Source organism: Anabrus simplex, chromosome 1, assembly GCF_040414725.1.
Source record: "Anabrus simplex isolate iqAnaSimp1 chromosome 1, ASM4041472v1, whole genome shotgun sequence".
NCBI lineage: Eukaryota > Metazoa > Arthropoda > Insecta > Orthoptera > Tettigoniidae > Anabrus > Anabrus simplex.
Genome location: NC_090265.1, coordinates 129,894,731 through 129,920,347, shown reverse-complemented (window position 1 = coordinate 129,920,347; position 25,617 = coordinate 129,894,731). Strand labels below are relative to the sequence as shown.

Here is a 25,617-nt window from a genome sequence, read left to right as displayed (position 1 = left end):
AAATCATACCTGTGTTGATATTCTGTTTAGCAAAGGGAATTACCTACTGTATACCGACATCTTAAAAACATTGACAGAAGTTTTATGATTTCTTTTCTTCTGCACTAATAGTTAAGATAGGAGAAATGTGTTTGAAGATGTTTGCTTAGAACACTATCTTCCACCATCAGTTCAAATGATGTACCCTGTTTCAATTATGCACTATATAGATAAAAAATATAATCAACATACTTATTATATGTTAGTTGTTTTACAACTGCAATATATCACAGAAAATTCACAAGCGATCTGATGTGTGATTTGTCTGCAGTTACCTTGCCTTCATATTTCATCAAAAGCAAATGTAGAGCATTGGTCATGGAACTTCCTATACACAAAAATGTTCAACAACAGAACAACAAGTTTTAAAACATATTTCCAAGAAGATATATACAGGTTTCTTTTCTTTACTCTCTGACTCACAAAAGTAGAGTATTACAGTAGAAGGATGTGTCAACGTTATTCTCGAGACATGAGCCCACTCTCAGTATCCCAGACTGTCACTAGGGAAGAGACATGAATAGATCCTCATCGCAAGAAAGAAGAAAAGATGAAGAAGGAAAAAAACGTGAACTTAAAAATACCCAGTTGAAGAAAGTTTAGAGGATAAAGAAAGGAAGCTACAAAATAGCTTCTACATAATCTTAGTAAAATTTTCTTCTTCTTCTTTCTTTGAATGGGCCAACTAAGAACAATGTTCAACTTTTCTGTTTGGAGAGGGACTTGATATTTGCCCAATACTCATGCATTCTCTGGCTATGTTTCTCCCTTCTTTCTTTTGTCCAAAGGGCACCTCTTGTTTTACATGATGGTCTGTCCTGAAACCTCTTTTGTTTGATTATTCTTCTGAGAGGTGCTCGGGTTCTGATGTCGTTTACAGTTACTCTCAGTTCCTGCATGTCTTCACTTCTGTTAGCCATGGTGTTCCTATCTTTCTGTCTGCCCAGTAGTTGAGAAGCCGGTAAGTCATCCTAGTTGGGTTCATCCTCGTGACATGTCCATAGAAGGTCAGACGTCTCTTCCTGGCTTTGTCTGTGATTTTTTCAGTATAACTGTATAGCTCCTGGTTTGGTCATCTTCTGTACTCGCCATCTACTTTGATTGGTCCTAATAACTTTCTCAATATCTTCCTCTCCTAAACCTCCAATTTGTTCAACAACTGTTCAGCATCAAGCATTCTGTGGCTTATAGGGCTTCTGGGCGGATGACTGTCTTGTAGTGCCTCAATTTGGTGTTACGAGAGACATTTCTTCTTATTATAAATGTTCTTGGTCAGTCGATATGCTAAGAGTTTGTTAATCCAGGTTGTTAGAGCTACGCCTTCTGACATATTGGGTTCCAGCCATTCTCCCAGATACTTAAATCTGTTGACTTTCTCAATCTGGCCTATTCCTACTGTTGTTTACTGGGAGTATCACTTATATTGGTGAAGTATTTTTGTCTTTTCTAGAGATACTTGTAATCCCACCTTGGCAGCTTGGTGTTTAAGTTTATTGAGTTGTTTCACTGCTACTTCTACAGAGTTTTCCAGAAGTGCCAGGTCATCTGCGAATGCTAAACAGTCAACTAGTAGCCCCTTCCGTTTGTGTCCCAGGTAAATACCACTTGGTATTGTTTGTTCTTCCAGTCCTTTCCACCACTCTCTGATGACCTTGTCCAATGAACAGTTGAAGACAAGGGGGAAAGTCTGTCTCCCTGTTAATGGTAATACCATTTTTTACAACATAATAGAGAGGATAAACCAGCAACAAACTAGAAATAAAGGAAATGTACAAATATATACGTAGGTTATAGTACAAGTAAGCACAGGATAGTAATAATCACTTCTGGAGACTGAGTAAGTGATTTCTCAATTCTGACAATGATCAGTTAAATACCGGTACATCAATATCTGCATTGTACAGCAATCTTGACATTCGTTCAACTGGTCCATGGAATACGTTGTGAGTTCTATGCCAATTTGTGGACAGTGTATGATTAAATTTCATGCACTTGTCTGGTACATGGAAGTTTATTTTTCTACGAGTTGTGGGCAATTCACCAAGGAGCATAGCAATTTTAAAATGTATCCAGGAGTCACGGCACTGCAACAGACTACACATATTCAATGACTGTTGTAGGGCTGTATAATCAACATTATCATATCAGAACCCTGCTCTAAATGAATATAAACAAAGACATTTAGCTTGCTATAAGTCTGATTAGATTCAGAGAATAACTGAGCAACTGAGAATGAAACACACAACAAATATGGTGGTTTTGTCAATAAACCTAAGCAATAGAAATATGAGAAAGTAGGAGATAAAATACTTGCAAGGAAAGAACAGCAAAGTAAATGAAGCTAAGGAAGAATCTCAACTAAAAGAAACAGCTAAGAAGAAGAAGAAGAAGAAGAAGATGATGATGATGAAGAAATATGTAACAAGCCCTGAGAATGAAAGTTTCATAAATAAGAAAGGGACTTGGATTAAAATTTCTTTTGAGAAGGAAGAACAAGAATGAAAAGAAGAGTAAAGACAGAAAGGAAATAGTTTACAAAATGGAACAGTAGTGTACATGTAGGCATGAAGCAAGGGGGCAGCTTACCGGGCAAGATGGCTATGTGGTTAGGGGCATGCAGCTGTGAGCTTGCATCCAGGAGATAGTGGGTTCGAGCCCCACTGCCGGCAGCCCTGAATATAGTTTTCCGTGGTTTCCCATTTCCACACCAGGCAAATGCTAGGGCTGTACCTCAATTAAGGCCATAGCTGCTTCCTTCCCACTCCTAGCCCTTTCCTATCCCATCATCGCCATAAGACCTATATGTGTTGATACGACATAAAGCAATTTGTAAAAAAAAAAAAATGGGAGGGACAACTTGAGCCCACTCCTCTTCATCATATCCATAAATGAAGTGTTCAGGGTGTTCAGGGCAAGGGCGAGGTGACCAAAGATTGGTAATAGGAGAATAAGGCTATTGAATCTCTGACTACTTGTATATGCTTACATACAACAGCTTACAGGAAGCTGTCACAGAATGAACAGGTACTGAAAGATAAAAAACTCTCTATCAACATCAGAAAGAGTAAAGTGATGAAGATAAGAGAGAATGAAAACGAGAGAATGGAAAAAACAGAGCAGTTATCTAATGATGGTGCTGGGTACTAGAACTGAGCACCAATTGATGTCTAACTTCGGAATCTCTAAGGGCAAGAAAAAGGGAAGTTGAAATGTTAAAGGACTTTAACTGTGAAACAATCATCAAAGATGGTTTGATGGTGCCAGGTGTGGATGGGGACAGGACTATCCATGCTATGAGTTTTGCAGGTGTTGTGGTGGCTATATATTAATTTGGTAGTTAAGCCAATATAGAAAGAAATATAAACTGTAGTTTAAAAAATTTAGGCAGACTTATTTGACAAGGCTTTAAGTTACAAACTTCTCTTCCATGATGTTAAGTATATTAGCTACATGCAATAATATTAACAATGACCCAAAAATACTTTTAAAATTGATAGTGAGTTATTGTCATACATACAAATTTAATTAAGTTGAAACAGCAGTAATAAGAATACATCCACCACAGTAACATAAAAATACAAACATACACAAAAATGATAAGCTACATGGTTAATGACTTTAGTAAAATGTCCATCAGATTCCCTTGACAGTAAAAAGAAGAATAAAAATGAAATTTGATACTTACCTTGGAATTCAAGGCCGCCCCGCCAGAGGTGAAGGATAAGTATGGTCAGTGAGTCAGTCATTTCCACGTCACAGGAGGGAAAATATGAGGAGAGGCCAATATGGTCCTAGATGAGCAATCACAATGCATGCTAACTGTCAAACACAGGCTACACCTTCGTGTAAAATGTAAGAACTATGAGAAAGACCTGTCCCAGACCACATGAATGTGCTGTTTTCACATACATATTCAGAAATGAGAGCAGAACAACAGCTATATGGAAAATGAAATCTTAAGAAATGAAGCCAAAAGATATCTTTTCTTTTTTCAATAATTTTAAGTTGTTGCTGTTGTCAATGACGATTACTCCTATCACCTTATATCAATCAAGCATAACAAGTAGTAGTAGTAGTAGTAGTAGTAGTAGTAACAATATATCTATTTTTATATTACTCCACTTTAAATTATTTATATTTAGCAGTGGCGATGTTAGGACTTGAGCTAACAAGATTGGAATGCAAATATGAGGCATTCCAAGTAGGAAGGGCAAACTCTACAAAGGTGTATTTTGAGGAAATGCAGTTTAAGAGATTTCCACGTTGGGCAAACTCAACAATAGTTTATCTACCGGTACCTAATTTCCTTATTATAATATTATTATTCCTTAAGATTTTAATCTAGGATAAATGGGACAGATTATGAATGAACATAATTGAACCTGAGACAACCACTAAACTGGTGTTATAAATAAACTTCAGTAAATCAGATAAAGAGGTATGGACAAGACGGAACTGGTAAGGAGTGGGAGTAGTGGAATTCACCCTTACTACCTGTACTTTGAGTGATTAAAATCATTGTTTACTTCGTAAACCTTATATCATATGAGAAAGGTGGGCAAACTCCAAAAAATGTTCCTGTGGTATGTGTGCTGGATGCTACAGATCTGTTTAAATTACCAAATTTGAGTTTGTCCTTACCACCCAGAGACGTTTACAGAACCCTCCAAGTTGACAGAATAGACATAAAGGGAAGGAAGCAACATACAAGTCCAGCATATTAGTGTACACTTTCATCAGTGGAGAATACAGTGAAAATGGTAATGTCTACTGTTGAATCCTCGATGTTGGCAAGACATGGAGAGGCAGAAAAAAATGGAAAAGAGACTCATTATCTGATGCTGAAAAGTCATTCTTTCATACGGTTTTTTGTAGATGTTCTAGACTTTAGGAAGTCACTCTGTCAATAAGTTAAATGCCAATGCTTCATCCAAACTACATCTCTTTGCAAGCAAAGAGCTAGAATGTTTGCATCTCTTCAGGATAACTTATTTCTCAACAGTGATCTATAAGTGCTGCAGCTGGGAGAGATCCATGAAGAAAGCATTCCTGTAATTACACACAGTGGTTTGAGTATGTTGAAGAACAGTTTTTAACCTCCCATGGTTCATTTCACTTGCAAAACCTGTGTTCTCTGATATGTTGAAAAAGATATTAGGGGTAATATTTCTGAGGTCATTCAAGATATAACTTCTGTGAAGGAAGTGTTCAAGGAGGCATCTTGATATATGGAAGTTCATAGGGTCCAACTGCCAAACATACCTCATCCTGCTCAACCTATGTTAACTTAATGTGGTGCACAGATACAGGCAATTAATTTTTATCATGAACATTTTCATTGATTTAGTCTGTTCTAGACTAATTTCTAACAGAGTTGACATTAGTTGGAAATAGTCAAAGATTGTTAAAATATTCCAAATATCCTGAAATATGCTATACATGGACTACTATTTGCCTGGACTGAAGCATTAAAGACTGTCATTTGCCCCTACCAGGAATTCATGGACACCATAAACTGATGTAAAATGTGCCTGGAGATGCAGGGAGGAAAACAGAAATGCAAAGAAAATTCCAGCAGTACTAGAATGAAACTTGTGTTACACAGCTTATCAGCATGCTGGATTCTCAGTGGTAAAATGCAAAACCCTCCAGAAAATATTTCTCCCAGTCATTTCTACCTGTTGTAGTAAACACCTGTTACATCTTGCAATGTAAAGATAAGCATACATGACCACTACCTAATTTCAACACTTGGTCATTTCAAAATGCAGCCTAACTTGTGGCTGGCTCAGTGTGTGCTTAATAATTGTTGTACAAGGAATACTTTCTGTTAATACTATTTTATACTGAAAAATGCAAATTTTAATTTAATTAGTATTCTTAAAGACATCTTTGAACAGAAAAATACTTTAAAAATACAAACAACAAAATTTACTAATACAGTATATTTTAATTATAATATTTCTATACATATTTGGAGTCTGATGATACACAAAAATATGGGCTCTATTTATTACTCTTGTTACATCTGATACAGTCAACAACTGTCAAATATAAGAATAAAATAGGAAGGCAAAACAGTTACACATATAGACACATATAGACACATATGTATATATTAAAATATAACCAAGAAAGATTACCATTACCGGTATGTCACTGTTATACCTTAATAGAGTTCAGGGAGAAGATATGCTATAGATTGTCAGGGGCTCTTGAAGGAGATGGATAAAATATAGAATGGAAAAGAGAGGAGAGGATGATGATGATGATGATAATGATGATGAAACAGTTATGGGTGGCATGTGGAACAGCTGACCTTTCTCAGGTACAGTAGCACTCGTAAATATTTTGACAAACTATTTGGCACCCTTTGTGTATTCACTTTACTACAGTACAACTGAGTACCATACCAAATGTATAAACAGTAACAAGATACCTCATATAGACCTTCAAAAACAATAACGGCGATCTTTAATACACCTATTCAATATATTAATTTCCACTTATAGTGGTAACATAAACATACTATCAGTTAAATGGTTAACAACAAGCATCATCAGCATCATCATCATCAATGAAGCTGGGAAACAGAACTGAGCTTGTTGGGGGGCTGAGAATAAATGGCTGGGATTGATGAGGAGAGAGCCAATCACATGCTACATTTGCTTGAAAACAGCCCTCCCATAGAGCAGTTATTGCAGCCATTTTTAGGTCTTTAGTTAATTCCATCAATTGTTAGCTTCTGCCTGTAAATAACATCCTGCTGAAGCTGGGAAGCAGAAACGAGTTTGCAGAAGTCCAGTGTATGTACTTATGAGTAAAGATAAGAGTCTTCTTACTTGGTTGCCAACCATTTCAAGCACATTTTTACTGTAGAAACATGCAACTTTATGTTATAATTATGTCAACAGTAGTATGGCATAGATTTGCTAGACTTCCATCTGATGAGATTATCTGTCTTTATGGAGGTTTTCTTGATTATCCAGACCTTGGCTTATTGCAAATACAAAGTAATACTGCTCTTGTTGAACAGTTGTAATTTTTCTAGACACCTTGAAATCACATGCTACATTTGCTTGAAAACAGCCCTCCCCTAGAGCAGTGATTGCAGCCATTTTTAGATCTTTAGTTAATTCCATCACTTGTTAGCTTCTGCCTGTAAATAACAAACGGTTTGATGTGTAAAGTCTAAGTAGCAACATGCAGCTACGTTAATATCAAAATACTTTTGTCTGCAATGTACACTAACTATCTAATGCAGAACAGTGCATGTTCTCAGTGAAAGCCGGTTGGGTGGTCCAGGAGTCAGGAGAGACAATGAAATGCGATTATCATTTGCCTAAGAGGACGTAGGTAAACAAACCTTTGTTGTCATTACATTACTCTCTCACCATCTCTATTATAAAGACATGTAATGTACGTCTGGAACGCTTTGTCCACTGGGCAGCCTTTATTTGGAGGAAGCTGAATAGTACCCGTCGTAAAAAGAGGAAGAATGGGAATGGTCCTGAATGGAGGTTTCTACTGCAGAAAGCTTATAGTCTTGCAGATCAGTCAGCACATAGATGGGTGGTATCAGCATGCAGCTGTAACACTTCAGTATGACAGTTCTGGTGATTGATGACCATAATACAGTAGAAAGTAGGATGAATGTTCAGGCTGGTTTTTTGGGGGTACTCAAGACTAAATTTTCAAAGATTCATTTGCTAACACTGGGATGGGAACACTCGTATGAGGACTAACATAAATGACAAGGGCTCATCGAGATGGTAAAGTAGGAGCACTGTGTGAATGAAGCTGAAAAGAGCTCGAGTCTAGACTGCGGAGGACAGAATGATGAAGAGAATTTGGTGGCAATGCTGCATGGGAGACATCTAACATGATGACTTTGATTTCAGAAAGTTTACGCAAAGGAAAGATGAGACACAGTGATGAAAATAGAGGAGCTATGTAAGGAATTAGGTGAAAACACATTAAATTGTTCATCACTGAAAGTCAATTTCACTCTAATCTCTCCTTCAGATGAAATATTCTCTCTTGAATATGTTCCTAATACATCCTAACCACTTCCTTTCTTTCACCACTGACTACTCTTTAAGACCACAAATGAGATTTCAAGAAGTTGTATGAAAACAAGCAGCAGGAATCAAGGCTGAAAGTAAGAAAATCAGAACTAAGGTATTTCAGTCATTAAAGTCACTGTGAGGTTGAAAATCAATCATGAAGTTAACCTTTGCTCCAAATACATTTTGACAGTTAGCCTAACAATTCAGCATGTGATTGATGCTCACTGAAATTTATATCACTGTACACGGGAGAAAAATCAAGTATGAAGAAATAAGTTAGTATAAATTTCATGCAAAAGTTTCACAAGCAAATACCCAATCAACAAACAAAATTTTAAAATAGAATTAAGCTAAAAGTGTTCAAATTTCTAAAAAAACCTAAGCTTTTTTTTTTAACATTTGGAAGGTAAAAGTCTGACATCATCACATTAACAGCTCAAGAGGTTGAGAGGAAAGTGACAATTGGAAAGTGTGACATAGATAAGAAATGCATGCAAGAATTAATTGGTGATGTCATTTTAGTTTCAAGGGGCAAAACAACATGATTATCATCCCAACAAGGATGATGTCTCAGTTATCCCATATTTTCTTATTACATAGGTATGACCTGCTTAAACTAAAATAGTAAGACTTCCAAATGCAGTAGTAATAGTAAGGGTGCAATTGTGGACTGGTCTAGACACAGGTGTGACAAACTGAGTGTCCTGAATTCGAATTGCACATGGTATGTTCAATAGGAACATTGTAGAGTAGGAATGGTACCCAGCCAAGACAAAAGCAAGCCAAGGGGCACAGTGAACTCTTGAAAGAGGAACGTCTGGTGGATTAATAATAATAATAATAATAATAATAATAATAATAATAATAATAATAATAATAATAATAATAATAATAATAATAATAATAATAATAAATCGTACGGCCTCAGCTACTGTATGCAGGTATTTTAATCTGATGCCATCGAGGTTGCCTATAAGTCAATGACATTCTATTTTACCCCACCAGGTGGCAGCATTAACTTCATCTCTCTTCAACAATCTTATGGCTGAGTTTTAACCGATTTTGTCGGGTAAACATCAAACATGCACCAAGCACAGTGGCTTTGACTTTACAGTTCTGCATTCGGGAAGCCATGGGCTGGTCGAATCTCAGCTGTCCTGAGAATGGATTTCCGTGGTTTCCTACTCCCCTCACCGAGGCAAAATACCAGGACCGTTCCCCTTATAGGTCACGACCGCTTCGCTCTCACCTTCTGCGCGCTTCAAATCACCGTAAAACATCTCCTGGCCTCACCCTCTAGGAGTCCCGCCGTACGCCATTAGGGTACGCAGTGAAAGCTGCATTTAAAAGATGTAAAAATTAAAAAAAGTGACCAGATATCTTTTACATGCCGACATCGGTGGACATGTTAATAAAAATCCGTCTATCTCAGCCGGGTTTCAACCGGCGATCTACGGATCCAGAGGATAACTATCTACAAACGATCCACAGAGGGAATAATAATAATAATAATAATAATAATAATAATAATAATAATAATAATAATAACGCTACGGTGGATTTAAAGGCACGGGCTCGAGTCCCAGTCATGTTCTGCACCTTTCAGCTCAATGCTGTTATGTATGTAGGGTATTCAGTCCTCAGCCCGAAGGCTAGTTTGATCCTCCACAGCTTCACCAACAGTTGTCATAGATAGCCTACGTGTCAATGAAGAGGCATACTAAGGAAATGAGGAGAGAGGTAGTTTCCCGTTGCTTTCCTCACTGACCCAGACGTTGCCACTACATATCAGTCTGTCAAGCCCACTGAAATGCATGCACCAACCGACAACAAGAGCATTATTTTCACACAATTCATAACAGGGACTGGCTGCATAAGGAATGGTATTACTAGCATCGCTCATACCTCAGTCACTTTCATATTGTCAAAGCCAAGGAGGAGACTGTGACAGGTGAATGAAAGTAACAAATTTATTCTATCCCATGCCAGAAGACACAGTGCACTGTAAACACTACATCTCGCCAGCAGAGCTATTTCAAATAATATGGTGCGTCACATCATGGATTGCCCCTTAAAATAAAACAACCAAAATCAATAGCTTGTTCATAAAAGAAATCAGATGCTAAATATTAAACCCTTTCTTTTTTAAATGTAAAGAAGTCATCTCTCGACAGCTGGACTGTAAAGGTAAATAACAGTCTCTATGTCTATGTCCACAGGAAGGGTAGGTTAGGAAAATAGGCCTAGGAGAAAACATACTCGACGCTTCGTGTCAGTCATGATCCTCTGGCGATGACGGCAGTTCTCTGCAGGATGAGATCTACTGTACAACTACATCTTGCGATGGAAACAAGCCTGTTGACAAGAGTGTTCAATAAGAAAATGTAAGCAGTGTATGCGTATATGCAAAAATGAGTCAACTACAAAACTTGGAGCGAGCACCACCTCCAGGGAACTTCAGACACTATTACGTGTCGCGAAACCTTTGTATGAAGTAGGCCTACCTACTCTTAGATTATGGTTTCAAAACGCATTGGATATAGTAATTCTTATTCATGAACCTTCACAGCCGATTACAAGAGTTAGCCAAGACTACAACAAAGAGCATGTTGATTACTGAAACTTACCAAATAAATAACATATTCCACTTCACGGAATATAAACACCAAATTAGAATATTGAATTTTAGCTAAATATGTTTGAAGTTGTTGTTCACCACATCTTCGGTCACTAATAGAAACATATATATAGTTTTTTCAAATATGCACGACGAATTCGCAGGGATTCTTCATAATATGTTTTGCAGACAAACACTATATAAACTGGGTTCAGAAGTTTTAGCGATACGGTATCAAATATGCACGGCGAATTCGCAGGGATTCTTCATAATATGTTTTGCAGACAAATACTATATAAACTGGGTTCAGAAGTTTTAGCGATATCAAATATGCACGGCGAATTCGCAAGGATTCTTCATAATATGTTTTGCAGACAAACACTCATAATATGTTTTGCAGACAAACACTATATAAACTGGGTTCAGAAGTTTTAGCGATACGGTATCAAATATGCACGGCGAATTCGCAGGGATTCTTCATAATATGTTTTGCAGACAAACACTATATAAACTGGGTTCAGACGTTTTAGCGATATCAAATATGCACGGCGAATTCGCAGGGATTCTTCATAATATGTTTTGCGGACAAACTCTATATACTGGCTTCAGAAGTTTTAGCGGTATCAGACTATCAAGTACGGTATCGTAGGCTGGAATGTCATTTTCCACACGAAACATCGGAGTCCGAACCGACGATCGAATTAATTTCTGCTTTTAATAATCAAGTTATGTACAAAACTATTCATTAGGACTATCTTCTTAAGTTTTCAATTTTCTTTTCTTCACCTTGAATGCCAGAGAAAATCCTTTGGTAATGATGTATCTAGATTACATAGGCGAATCTATGAATTTTAGCTAAATATGTTTGAAGTTGTTGTTCACTACATCTTCGGTCACTAATGGAAACATATATATAGTTTTTTAAATATGCAAGGCGAATTCGTGGGGATTCTTCATAATATGTCTACCGCTTAGTCCTATTTGCTGGTACGGGGTCGGGGATGATGTGAGATGAAATTAAATGGCATGTTGTTACTGTCAGGTGCCCTTCCTGTAGCCATCTCAATTGAGGAGTCTATGATTGAACTGAACGATGGCGAACGAAATTGGGTAAAGAGGTGGAAGGAATCGGCTGTGGCCTAAGAATAAGAACCGCCCGGCGTCTGCCTCGAAGTGAAATTGGGAAACCACAGAAAATTATTCTCAGGATACCCGACGATTGGCTTCGAACCCACGTGCGGCCAACGTGCGACCAGTCCGCTCGGTGGGAATCTTAAAATACAGTACCAGATTTTTACTATGAAAAACCAGACTAACTAAATCGAACTGAGCTACATAACATAGTATGTTAATTTTAAAGTATGCGACACGACATTGTTCTTCCTTCCACGTTTGCAAACAAATAAAAAAGTGATCGACTGAACTTTTCAAGTCCCCAAGCAGACTACAATCAATCAATTAGCAAATCAATCAGCCAGCACTGGTATGCAGTCAGTGCTGTCGCACAGGCGGCAGATTCCCTATCAACCATTTAGCTAGATTTTTCTCATATGATTTCAAACAAGTTGGAAATTTATCGAACATCTCCCTTGGTAAATTATTCCAACGCCTAATAACTCATCTTATAAACGAATAGGCCAATTTGTCCCCTTGAATTCCAAATTTACCTCCATATGATCTTTTCAACTTTGAAAAAAAAAAAAACCTCCACTCAAGCATATTCGTCTACTAATGACATTCCACGACATTTCTCCACTGACAGCTCGGAACATACCGCTTAGTTGAGCAGCTCGTCTCCTTACTCCCAAGTCTTCCCAGTCCAAAGTTCGCAACATTTTCAAAATACTACTATTTTTCCGGAAATCACACAGAAAGAAATAGTGCTACTTTCCTTTGGATCTTTCCCAGTTCTTGAATCAAGTATCCCTGGTGAAGATCCTATATAATGGAACTTATACGCCCTCTCCTTGACAAACTTAGTACAACCCCTAAATAACCTCATAGCCATATGAAGATACCGGTAGTCATTATTTACAATCATGTTCATGTGATTGCCGAATGAAGATATTTCCTTGTATTAACAACTAGGCATTTACAGTGATTCCATGAGGCACTTTCATCTCATCAACACAGTAATTAAAACAGAGGACTTTTCCTCTTGGTGGAACTTCTCACCCCGTTTACCATCACATCGCTATCTGCTGTCCATCTGGGGCAACAAGAAAGAACTCTCCATTAATTTGGTATAGTTCTTTCATGAACAACATTGTCGAGGTTTTTATGCAACCGCTCACAAACCTGTAACTTGTAACCTGTACAATATAACATCATCCGCAAAAAGGCGGTTGCAGTTCTTCACTCATATAACTTAAGCTTTATATACAGTAGCGGCGACTGGGAATTAAAAGTGCGGGGGCAAAAATATATAGACAACAAACAGTACCCGGGTTTGTGGGATATAGTGGAGGATTGGCGGGGGGGGCATTATATACGTCAAAACTAAAAAAGGCCATAAAATGGTAAGTTTTTTATGCTCTCTGAGCGAATTTCGGCAGAGAGGTAAACTGACAGATACCAACTTGAATGCGGTAATAATCGTTTTTTTTGTTTTTTTTTTGATTCAATATAAAACATTTGCTACAGGAACAATATTATACATTCATTACAATTAAAAAGAAATACGGCGTGATTATTCAATTAAAACCATTTAGTAAATTATTTAACTATACACTAAAAAACTAACAGACAATAAAGAGACCGTCAGACTAACGAATGCACGCGGCAAGGTAGTGAATCATACCCCAATGTCTACGACCTTCGCAAAAAAAATATAGCCCTGCTACCCACCTTCATTGCACAGGCAAAGCCTCCATTATTTGCTGTGGCGCTATACAAATCGGTTAGCCGGGACGAAGGATATTTTGAGCGTATTTCCGCTAATAATTTTGGTAATGATTAAAGAAAATAAAAGAATTATCTGGTAAAACAACAGGGCTTTTATAAATGGCTTTTTGTAATAATTCCTAGTTTCAGCCGACTAAAATGGAATAAAAATGTAATGATGATGGTGATGATGCTTGTTGTTTAAAGGGGCCTAACATCTAAGGTCATCGGCCCTCTCCAAAAAGTGGAGAGGTCGACTGCCCCCCCCCCTTCCCCTTTAATCGCCGTTACTGTTTATATATATGTGCCTTCTTTCCCAGTCCTAATCCTTTCCTATCCCATCGACGCCGTAAGACCTGTCTGTGTCGGTGTGAGGCAAGCTAACCACGTATGAAAGGAAAGCGCACGTAACCGCAGCGATTACTCGGCTGCGACAGTGAAAATAGGGAAGTTTATCTACACTTCGACAATAAAAGAATGCACTTCCATGCTTTTAGTAAGAGCTTAAACGATAACGTGAGCCTGCTTCGTGACCATGATCGTTAAGGTGTCAAGACATGTTTAAAACATTAGATAGGGTAGATCATGGGAGACTACTGTCAAAAATGAGTGCAATCGGGCTAGACAAAAGAGTGACTGAATGGGTTGCTATATTTCTAGAAAACAGATCTCAGAGAATTAGAGTAGGCAAAGCTTTATCTGACCCTGTAATAATTAAGAGGAGAATTCCTCAAGGCAGTATTATTTGACCTTTATGTTTTCTTTCTCTTATTCTGTACAGAGTAATAAATAAGTTACAAGATTGTGAGCCACTGCAAAATAACCTCGATAATGTTGTAAGATGGACAGCAGTATGTTGATAAACGGGGTTAAAAGTCAGGTTGTGAGTTTCACAAATAGAAAAAGTCCTCTCAGTTTTAATTACTGCGTTGATGGGGTGAACGTTCCTTTTGGGGATCATTGTAAGTATCTAGGTGTTAATATAAGGAAAGATCTTCATTGGGGTAATCACATAAATATGATTGTTAATAAAGGGTACAGATCTCTGCACATGGTTATGAGGGTGTTTAGGGGTTGTAGTAAGGTTGTAAAGGAGAGGGCATATAACTCTCTGGTAAGACCCCAACTAGAGTATGGTTTCAGCGTATGGGACCCTCACCAAGATTACTTGATTCAAGAACTGGAAAAAATTCAAAGGAAAGCAGCTCGATTTGTTCTGGTGATTTCCGACAAATAAAAGAGTAACGTTAAAAAAAAATGTTGCAAAGGTTGGGCTGGGGAGACTTGGGAGAAAGAAAACGAACTGCTCGTCTAAGTGGTATGTTCCGAGCTGTCAGCGGAGAGATGGCGTCGAATGACATTAGTAGACGAATAAATTTGAGCGGCGTCTTTAAAAGTATGAAAGATCACAATATGAAGATGAAGTTGGAATTCAAGAGGACAAATTGGGGCAAATATTCATTTATAGGAAGGGGAGTTAGGGATTGGAATAACTTACCAAGGGAGATGTTCAATAAATTTCCAATTTCTTTGAAATCATTTAAGAAAAGGCTAGGAAAACAACAGAGACGGAATATGCCACCTGGGCGACTGCCCTAAATGCAGAACAGTATTGACTTATATTGATTAATTCTCTAATTGAAGTCTTTTTGGTCTGGCACCATAGTTAGCTGGTTCGAGTCCCATTGGTGAAAAAATTCGCAATTAGAATGATGGGCGACAGAGTAGGAGAGGTAATGATATACAATTTCTGATCACTAGATTGCTTGTCAGAAGCCTGGGTTCAATTCCAAATCTCTCCGCAGTGTTCATATGGTGTGAGGGCATATGACGCTCTTGATGGTGATTCGTCCGTCGGATGGGAACATTAAGCCTAGAGCAGAACCTATGGTGTTATTCGACAGGAGTAGACTATGTGCCCACATCTCTCGTTACCTTATTATGTTATTATTACCATCACCACACCCAGACGCACAAGTCGGCTATGGGCGTCAAATAGAAAGACCTGGGCCAGCCTTCGCCGGAGGACACACGCAATCAATCAATCAATCAATCAATCAATCAATCAATCAATCAATCAATCAATCAATCAATCAATCAATCAATCAATCAATCAATCAATCAATCAAAACATGCACTACAAATCGCTCTGAATACTGTTGATACTGAAATGGCGTATGACTCTTGAGTGCCGGGAGTGTCCAAGGACGAGTTCGGCTCGCCAGATGCAGGTCTTTTGATCTGACTCCCGTAGGCGACCTGCGCGTCGTGATGAGGATGAAATGAAGCCGACACATACATCTAGCCCCGTGCTTGCGAAATTAACCAATTATCGTAAACATTCCCGACCCCGCCGGGAATCGAACCCGGACCCGCTGTGACCAAAGGCCAGCGCGCTAACCATTTAGCCACTGAGCTGGACACTGTTGATACTATGCAAGCCTTTTTTCTTTTCTTATTTTTAGCAAAGTGGTATTGGACAAATGTATATCAAAGAACTATTTCATTGCGAAAAGACTACCGTACAGCACGGGAAATCGTGGATATCAAGTATGTAACAAGTACACTTATTTCAACATCACCGAAGGCAAACAATGATTTTCTAGCGCAATATACTTCTCAGAAGCGGCCTTATCCTAAACAAACACTAAGTTGTTCTTTGATCCCACAATGGACAACATGAACGAAAGGGCGGCTACAACCGTAATTTCTTGGAAACACACGCATTCGATTATAACATCACTATGGCAATAGAAAATGATTAGCCAATAACAACATAATACAATAGAAGTTGGAAATAGCACTGTTGTCAGGGGACAAACCAGGTTGTTTGGAAATGATTGGTCTTCGTTACTCACACTACTATATACATTCACTTGAGTTTTGGAAGGGAGAAAAATATCTTCTTCATTCAAAATAGTCTCCGCTTGTAGTGACAAATTTCTGCCGACGATTCATCGGACTCTCAATATACAGTAATTAGTGTAATTGCTAAAGAAAAATGGCTTACGTGAGACAATGAAGTCTCGGAAGGAATCGTTCTTGAACACCCTGTCTTTCAGGTAGTTGCTTAGAAACATAATTACGCATTAGCCTGTTGTTGCTAAGTCAGGTAAATATGGAGGATACAGGAGTACGTCATACTTCCAAGTCACTCAGGTTTATAATATTTCGTCCTGGAGTTTGGCGTTGTCTCCAAGGAACAGAGGATCATTCCCACTGAGCAAATATGGCAGATTTTTTACACAATTGTCACTGCAATTCGCCAATTTCTGCATAGTAATGATTGCACTACGATGAAGAACTGGTAACGGAATACACCCACTGCTGCCCGCCGCATTAACAAGAAAACGGTGTGTCGTCAATCTTCGGTTTGAAAAGTATCTAGGGATTTCAATAATAATAATAATAATAATAATAATAATAATAATAATAATAATAATAATAATAATTACAGAAAGCATACAGGATCACTTGGAACAGGTATAATAAAAAATCAACCTGAAGCGTTATATGCCTCAGAAACCTTAATCATTGGTGGTGGATCTTTAACCACAGACACTGAGAAACAAGAAAGGAAAATTTTACGAAAAATTTTTGGCCCAGTTTGTATAGATGGAATATGGAGAAAAAATCATCCCAGGAGATATATTGTCATTCTGAAAAAATTTCTCACACTTTTCGGAAAAGACGATTGAAATTTTATGGACACATTATCAGAATGAACACTAACAGGCTAACTAAAAGAATTTTCAACCTGGCCCTTTCGTCTAAAACCAAGAACAGCTGGCTTCGTGAAATTGAAACAGATCTCCAGGAAATCAACATCTCAGAAGACATTGTACAGGACAGATGTAAATTCAGAACCAAAATCGACAATCACCACTTTGAAGACAAACCCAACACCAGAGCTACTATAACTTGGACAGAAGAACGAAGGAAGAAGCTCAGCGAGAGGATAAAGAGATTTTGGGAGGAAAAGAAGGCCAACACATCAGCTAAGCAAGTTCAACCGTGCTCCTGAGTAGGGCATAACGATGTAAAATAATAATAATAATAATAATAATAATAATAATAATAATAATAATAATGGTATTAGCTTTGCGTCCCACTAACTACTTTTACGGTTTTCGGACACGCCGAGGTGCCGGAATTCAGTCCCGCAAGAGTTATTTTACGTGCCAATAAATCTACAAACACAAGGCTGGCGTATCTGAGCACCTTCAAATACCACCGGACTGAGCCAGGATCGAACCTGCCAAGATGGGGTCAGAAGGCCAGCGACTCAACCATCTGAGCCACTGAGCACGGCACCTCTAGGGATTTCAGCAACTTCCAACCACAGCCACTTTGCTTGTAATTATAGTACAGGATCTGTCTTTCATGGCACTTCACAGTACAAGTGAGTAGGAGTTCATACTAGTGAAGAACCAACAAGTTACTGTTCAGCAAATGTCCACGTGCATTTATTTGTGATTCTCCTTTAGTTCTTGCGGTACCCAGCTGTCGATTTCTTTCACTTTCTCTATTTGCTGCAAATATTTTTAATGTGTTGAAATGGAAACGTTGAACAATCGGACAAGTTGCTGATGGTGGTGCGTGGATTTTCTTCCATACATGCAAGTGTCGTTATTCTCCCTTGAAGTGGGTTCTCTGCCGTCGGCGTCTTGGAGACTCTAGTCCTCGGAAAGAAAGTTTTCGAACCAGTGATGCACTGTCCGTTCTGAAGCTGAGTCTACATTCATGCCCTCACCACATTACGCTTCTGCTGAAGGTATAAGTCTCAACTCGAGCGAGAAAATCACCCCTAAATCACGCAGTACCAGTTTATTAGACAAGGCTACTCTAACACATCCGATGATAACTGAAGCTTCACTTCGTTCTGCATAAAGGATGCTTGTATTCGTGATCCTCAACGGGCTTTACTCATGAGGTGAAGGTAAACAAAGCAAAACTTGTACCTGGAGATGATTTGAGATACGTACGCAAATTGATGAAAACTAATGATACGAGAGTCGAGTCATAAGTCACGGCAACTATTTTTTTTCTCGCGAACAGGAGACAACACGGAAAATCCAAGATATGCATTTGGAAATATAGGGCATGTACTTATGCATAGTGCCAGAAGACAAATTCTGACTTCAGGAGATTCTCGTAGGAAAGTGACAGAACACAGGCCATTGGTAAACATTGTTTTATTATGGTATAGACAGCAAATACACAAGACTACCTATGTACAAAGGACAGGTCTCCACTGGTTAAAGACCTTCGAAATAATCACCCAAGGTTTCCACTGTGCGTTGCCAGCGGTGGGGCAGGCGCTGAATACCATTCGCTGCATGTGTATCGCTAACGTGTGACACCTCTCTCCGAAATGCTGTTACGATGTCCTCTTTGTTAGCAAATCGTAATCCACGTAATGGCTTCTTAACTTTGGGGATTAGATCATAGTCACATGGGCTCAGTTCAGGCGAATAACGCGGGTGTGGTGTGAATTTCTGCCGCGGAGAACTGCTATTTTAATATACGATCGTTGCTCCTGCTTGTTGACTTCCACTTTGTGACGCTCTCACACACTAAACTTGCGGGCATGCTTAGACCCACACTGTTGTTTACATACACCATCTAGTGGTATCATACGCAAGTGCATACCGTACGTTTCCAAATGCATATCTTACATTTTCCGTGTTGTCTCCAGTTCGCGAGAAAAAAAAAAATACTTGCCATGACTTGTGACTCGACCTACGTATATTTGAAAAGGAAATTGGGAGGGTATCAATAAACATGGACATTTAATATGTTGTATGTTGAGTATTCACCCCAAAGGATGATTTGATCCGTAACAGCTCCGCCATCAGCTGTCATTTACTCAACTTTCTGAGCAAATACTACAATTCATAAGAATAAAGTTTTTGAGACTATTCTCTTTAGGTGCGCCTAGAACAACCGCTATGTGATAATATTTCAGCTTAGAACTCTGACCAGAAAGATTCTGTCATCTAAGGTTCAGTATTGCATGAACTGTGTCAAGAATTATTTTCTTCGTAAGTGGTACTTGTGCTGCGGGTCAGTATTTCTCCCCTCAACATTGTCACATAACGGTATGTCGAGGTGCAACGACGATAAAGGCCTACTCATATTATGAATGTGGTGAGGTACAAACTCACATTTCGAACACACTGGGAGTAGATTCTCATTTGTGGTGTGAATAAAAGAGAGAACCTTATGATTATAGGCTCATTTTTTTAATTTTTTTTTTTAGTATGGCCGGTAGTTGTCTGAGGCATATCTACTGATTTAAGGCTCTGTCACCAGGAAGCGGACTGTCCGCGCGGACGAAATGACCATAAGGCCGTCGCGAATCAGTGTGAAAGCAGTCGCAATCAAGTGCATACCGACTCATTCTTTCTTGAACTGTTGTTATCATTTTGTTGTTTAATCAAATGTCCAGCACCCCCTGTGGGTGGGGGACGCAGACGAAAAATACACCCACGGTATCCCCAGCCTATCGTAAGAGGCGACTAAAAGGGACGACCAAGGGATGCTGACATTAGAACCATGAGACTACTTGTGATCTTTGTCATCTACGTGCCGTTTGTCGTATAGGTGTTCATGACCACGCACTAGATCAATTAATTTCTTCGTCTCTTCTGGAGACATTGTGCAGTGTTGGCCGCGCGAACTCTGAAAATGTACAACTGTCCGCCAGTCCGCTGAGAACTAATCTGGTCCGTTGCGGTAGGCCGCCTTCTGTTTGACCAGGTGATGTAATATCACAGTGTACAGCGCCCGCGCGGACAGTCCGCTTACTGTTTGACAGAGCCTTTACTGACTTTAAAGAGTTAGAGATTCAAAACAAATGGCTGAGAATTATCCGTTCTGCGTACCTATTTATGAGCAAGAATTAAAATGGTTAAATTAATATACAGTGTGCTTCAGGGCACCCTCTTCCAATGTAGTTTTATGCAACCCGCAATATTAATTCCATCCTGAAAACATCTGCCCGGTCACGAGACACGATACATTAATGTAGTTACATGGGCAAAGAACGTCGCTACATGATTTCAAGGTGTTATGTTTTGCGAGTGGGCGGTATAACCTGTCGGTAGGGTTCAGAATCGTGCGCAGAATGTGCTCACTGGACATTAGTACCATACAGTACGCCTGCAAGGGATTAGGCACCTACTAGTAATAACCATGTCGCACGTTAGTTGTGTTGCATAAAACTACATTGGAAGGGGCGGCTGAATCGAACGGTGTGTGTGGCTTACAACACAGTCTTGTAGACAATATTTACAACCTTCTAATCGGGACCCCTGGTCATCACACCATGTCTCATAATAAAATATTAAAAAGTATTTGACTATACATAAAAGTGGGAGACTGTAAAGAATGAAAGTAATAAGAATATACGATAATCAAAGGCTACGCAAAATGAAATGTGAAATGTATACTTACTAAATATGAATACTAAAAAATATTAAAAAGATAGAAACACACGGAATATGAATATAATATGATGACGATAATGATGCAATGTAAAAATATAAACCCACTAGAAATTAATCATAAACCTACACAATATTAAAAAGATAAAAACACGGAAATATAACATTTAATACAATTACGATGATAATGAAAATGGTTGAACAAATAAACTACAGCCCAAAGCAGTTCTTCAATGGGATAGCACGCTTATAACACTCAACAACACCCAAACACTTTCCGCAGAATGGCGCACTCATTCTTCAGCTGGTCAGTTAACAAAGGGACAAAGATTTTACACGAATAGTGATGACGAACAATACTTCAACGCGAAATGAGTAACCTATTCCTTAGTGAAGGCGACCATAGCCAAAAAATACCAAAAAAAAATGAATTTTCACGAAAACCGTTAAGAGTTATGAAGAAAATGCAAAATGTGCTGTTTTCTGCAGAAAATGTAATTTAAAGGCCACGCGTGCGCTTCATTTTCCAATAGGGGCAATCGTTACTTTAGTTGATGTAGGGTAAAAATTGCCCAAATTTGGGACATACCTCTGTAAAATCCCCGCTTAGTTCGAAACGTGAAATTACCAAAATCAAAAGAATTCCTTGTGTGACTCGGGATTTCAAACTATATTCTTACCAAATTTCAGCTCAATCGGTCCAGCAGTTCTCGAGCCTATCCGAAACAAACAAACAAACAAACAAACAAACAAACACCGGGCGAGTTGGCCGTGCGGTTAGAGGCGCGCGGCTGTGAGCTTGCATCCGGGAGATAGCGGGTTCGAATCCCACTGTCGGCAGTCCTGAAGATGGTTTTCCGTGGTTTCCCATTTTCACATCAGGCAAATGGTGGGGCTGTACCTTAATTAAGGCCACGGCCGCTTCCTTCCAACTCCTAGGCCTTTCGTATCCCATCGTCGCCATAAGACCTATCTGTGTCGGTGCGACGTAAAACCACTAGCAAATAAGAAACAAAACACGTGAACATGTGAATTTTAAGAATTTTAGAAGTCCACCTTTTTCAAAATTGAATTCATTTAGATCAGGGAAACCGGAAACAAGAGGAGTTGCTAATAAGAATAGAATTGAATTAAAAGCGTTTCTAACACCAGTGGGTGACCCTGGATTAACAGTATAGCGTAGGGAATTTGGCAAACAACAAACAACCAAGTCTTCCTTTCCATATTACAGACTTCATCGTGGCTAAAGCTGCAGCGTATATTAAATTTCCTCATACTGATACACAATTTGACGTTAATAACAAGAGTGGTAAGAAACTCTTTAGGGGCTGCCTGGCCGAGGCGCTAAAGGCGTGGTCGGTTCACCCGAAAGGACGTGCGTTCGATTCCCCGTCAGGAAGTCGAAAAATTTAAGAAAGGAGATTTCTACTTCCTTCACAGAATGTCCGGATGGCCCTGAGGTTCACTCAACCAACACCAAAAATGAGTATCTAATTAAATCCTGGGGGCAAAGGCGGTCGTGCCTAGAGCTAACCACTCTACCCCACCAAGTGCCGAGGTTACGGATAGTGGAAGCCTTTACTTTCCACCCCTCCAAGGGCCTTCATGGCCAGTACGGAGATGACTTTGCTATTAATAGGCGCTCTTGACTGTACTCATGTTAAGGTGATAGTAAGGTCCGGAAGTGCATGACCTAAAGAAGTACAAAATATGCAAGCAAATATGCCCTAAACATTAGATAAATATGACCCAAAAGGTAAAATATGACTTACGAAATTTAGTGATAGGTAGCAAATATGACAGTATTACCAACATTAAACGTCTTAAGTACCAAAACGTGATAGTGATAACACAGCGGACAGAGCTACAGTATGTTAATACTTCACCGAACTCTTGACACATAATTTCTTAATTTAACATCCTCACTTCACTTTAGGTCATAAATGGCTTTAAAAATATCGATAATGCATTCAAAAGGATAGAGCTGTTTGTCAGAATTACAAAAAATCCCAAATCACCAACGCCAAGTATGAGTAGGCTTACCAGGAACGTCACAAAGTTAAGGGTTCACTGCAGTACTAGAAGTGTGACCAATCTATTGAAATTCATTCTTGTGAAAGGGGAGGAGGGCTGTAACTGGGCCCTTAAAGGATGGACTAGCCGAGAAAAACCATGGAATTTCCTTGTTTGCTAACTGATACTCAGCAAAATATATCTAATGGAGTGACATCATTCTAAGTGAGACGTCCGCACTGCAACTCTTTCTCGGAATCAGTTCTTCTAAACCTCCCACCTGTCTGTTCCGAGAAAAAAAAAGGAAATTAAATGGGAATCCTGTGTTCGAAACTCAACGTAGATAGCCTGTACCTAGTTAAAAACGACGCCCCAATTTAAGCAAAAACGCTCAAAATGTAACCAAATTTAGTTTGAATTAATTCCAAAACCTTGATTTTAACAGGACAGTCGATTGAGAACTTTTTTTTATTCCTACAAAAATGAGTACATGACAACATACTCATAAGAATAAAGTTCAAGTAAGAACTCTAGTTCCATTCATACCACCCAATACGTAAACTGGCCAAGATGATTACTAATAATGGCGTTCGGCCGCGGAAGATCATGCGACCAATATTCACACAGTGAGTGTTCATATATTCAGAGATCTTCGTGGCTGAAGTAGAGTCATAACTTTGATACGGGAATGGCAACTGAGCTGGACAGTGGGGTATCCTTCACTACAGAAGAGAGTACAGATGGTTCTGCTGTTCGGAGTACTTCTTACATGACAGCAGGATGTGTTCAATTCTATGACTCGGATAGCATACATGACCAAGACGTATTCTTACTAAAGATGTAAGGTGTCTTCGTGTTAACTTCAAATTTTCGAACCAGATTTGCATGGGCCCGAGGCCAAGTAACTACCATCATTCGGAAGAGGTTCAACCATGCTTCATTCCCCGCTCACCTCAACAGGATTGGACTTCTCCAATCAGCACAATGTCCGTGGAGTGCAAGAACCACGGGAGATGTGAACCACATTATCTTCGAGTGCAGTAGAACTGTATCCTTTCGAAGAGAATTGTTCGCTACCCTTGTGAACCTTCGGGTTCCTTTACCCACACATATTCAGCTATTACTGGCAACTGGATACTCACGTGTGTACAGTGCAATTGCAACATACTTCACAAAAACTGATGTTAATATCTAAAGAATAAGTGTCTTTGTTTTAAGTGTGTCTTGCTTCCTTTTTTGCTCTGTTCTAGGTCATTTCTGTTATTTTGTATGTCTTTTAACTTGTCCCTTTTTCTTTCTCTTTTCTGTAACAATTTTTTTATCATTGTACATTACTGATGGCCAAATGTCATATGGACGAAGGTCATAATAAAGAAAGGAAAAAAAACAGACTTGCGCTGGGATGGTGGATTGAATTCTAGCATAGTGCTTTCCTCTTGATGTTTTTCAGTACTCAAACTATTCATTGTGGGCAGGAAATCAGAATATGGTAGCTGTTTGTAGAGGCGGTGTTCACATGTTGCGGCTTCATTCGCTAACTTGTCTACTATCTCGTTAATCGGTATTTCAGCGTGGCCTTCAATCCATAGGAGATGCGGTTTCTGAACTGCTTTCTGGGCGGTATAGATAAATCCAGAATATCTAATACATACTGATGCATTGATAAGATCCAGTGTGAATGTTGTAGCTTTTGAAGAGCACATTGTGAGTCAGAAAGTATTAGAATCTTATGAAAGTGATGAATTTCATAGCTAATATTTCAGTGGATAGCTAAACTTTCTGCTGTAACGATAGACGTCTCTTGAGGTAAGGAGTACTTTCTTGACACTTGAGATGCAGCACAGAAGAATGCATAATGTACGCCCGTTGAGGCCTTGGATCCGTCAGTATAGATATGAACAAAACTGGGTCATGTGGTATTGAGTAAAGCTGATAAACTTTTATTGATGGAAATAGTTACTAATGAAGCATGGTAAAAATAATATGCGAGGTGTAAATATAAGAAGTTCGTGCTTTCTTTTAAATACAACGAGTCTTTCAGACTGAAGTATGTCGGGAATCATCTGTAGGAATTTCTTGAAGCTTTCATATAATAATGTTGTCCGGTGTTTATGACCGATGTTACTTCTGTCGATTGTCATTTGCAGTACTCTTAATTTGCTGATCAGTTTATTGGTCCCCAATGTTGAACGGCGAACAAAGAAGGTTTTCGCCAAATATTGTCTTCTTATCGTGAGAGGCATCTCCTTGGCTTGCACTAGTAGTGCGTTCGTAGGAGAAGATTTCATTGTCCCTAGACATATTCGGATAGCACGATAATGTACTACATCAATTTTTCGGAGAACGTATTGAGGTGCCAAGAGACCAAGAGACATTTTGGTGGGTGTGTTTTGTTGAACGTTACTCACGACTTCCAAACAAATCGTTCAAGAATGAATGAGTTCTGTGATAATTTAGTGGACTATTATCTAGACGAACATTTTTTTTCCACCCGCTGTATAGGTATGGGCAGTGGTATGGGCACAACCATCTAAGTTCAGTGTGTGTC

The 25,617-nt window shown here is 38.9% G+C and overlaps 1 protein-coding gene across 9 annotated transcripts in view; it reads right to left on the bottom strand.

The window, feature by feature from the left end:
• Positions 1-25,617, bottom strand: part of RhoBTB (Rho-related BTB domain containing) — a 591,168-nt gene that overhangs the window by 136,945 nt on the left and 428,606 nt on the right. For 4 of the 9 annotated variants that reach the window (XM_067157013.2, XM_067157028.2, XM_067156970.2 and 1 more), the window contains exon 2: positions 10,368-10,463. The exons of 4 other annotated variants lie outside the window; for them this stretch is intronic. In XM_067157013.2, coding sequence (XP_067013114.1) covers positions 10,368-10,388 — 21 coding nt within the window. In that variant the 5' untranslated portion in view covers positions 10,389-10,463. Of the gene's footprint in view, positions 1-3,724; positions 3,831-10,367; positions 10,464-25,617 lie in introns of all 9 variants that reach the window. One more of the 9 variants, XM_067156984.2, reaches the window with a different exon arrangement.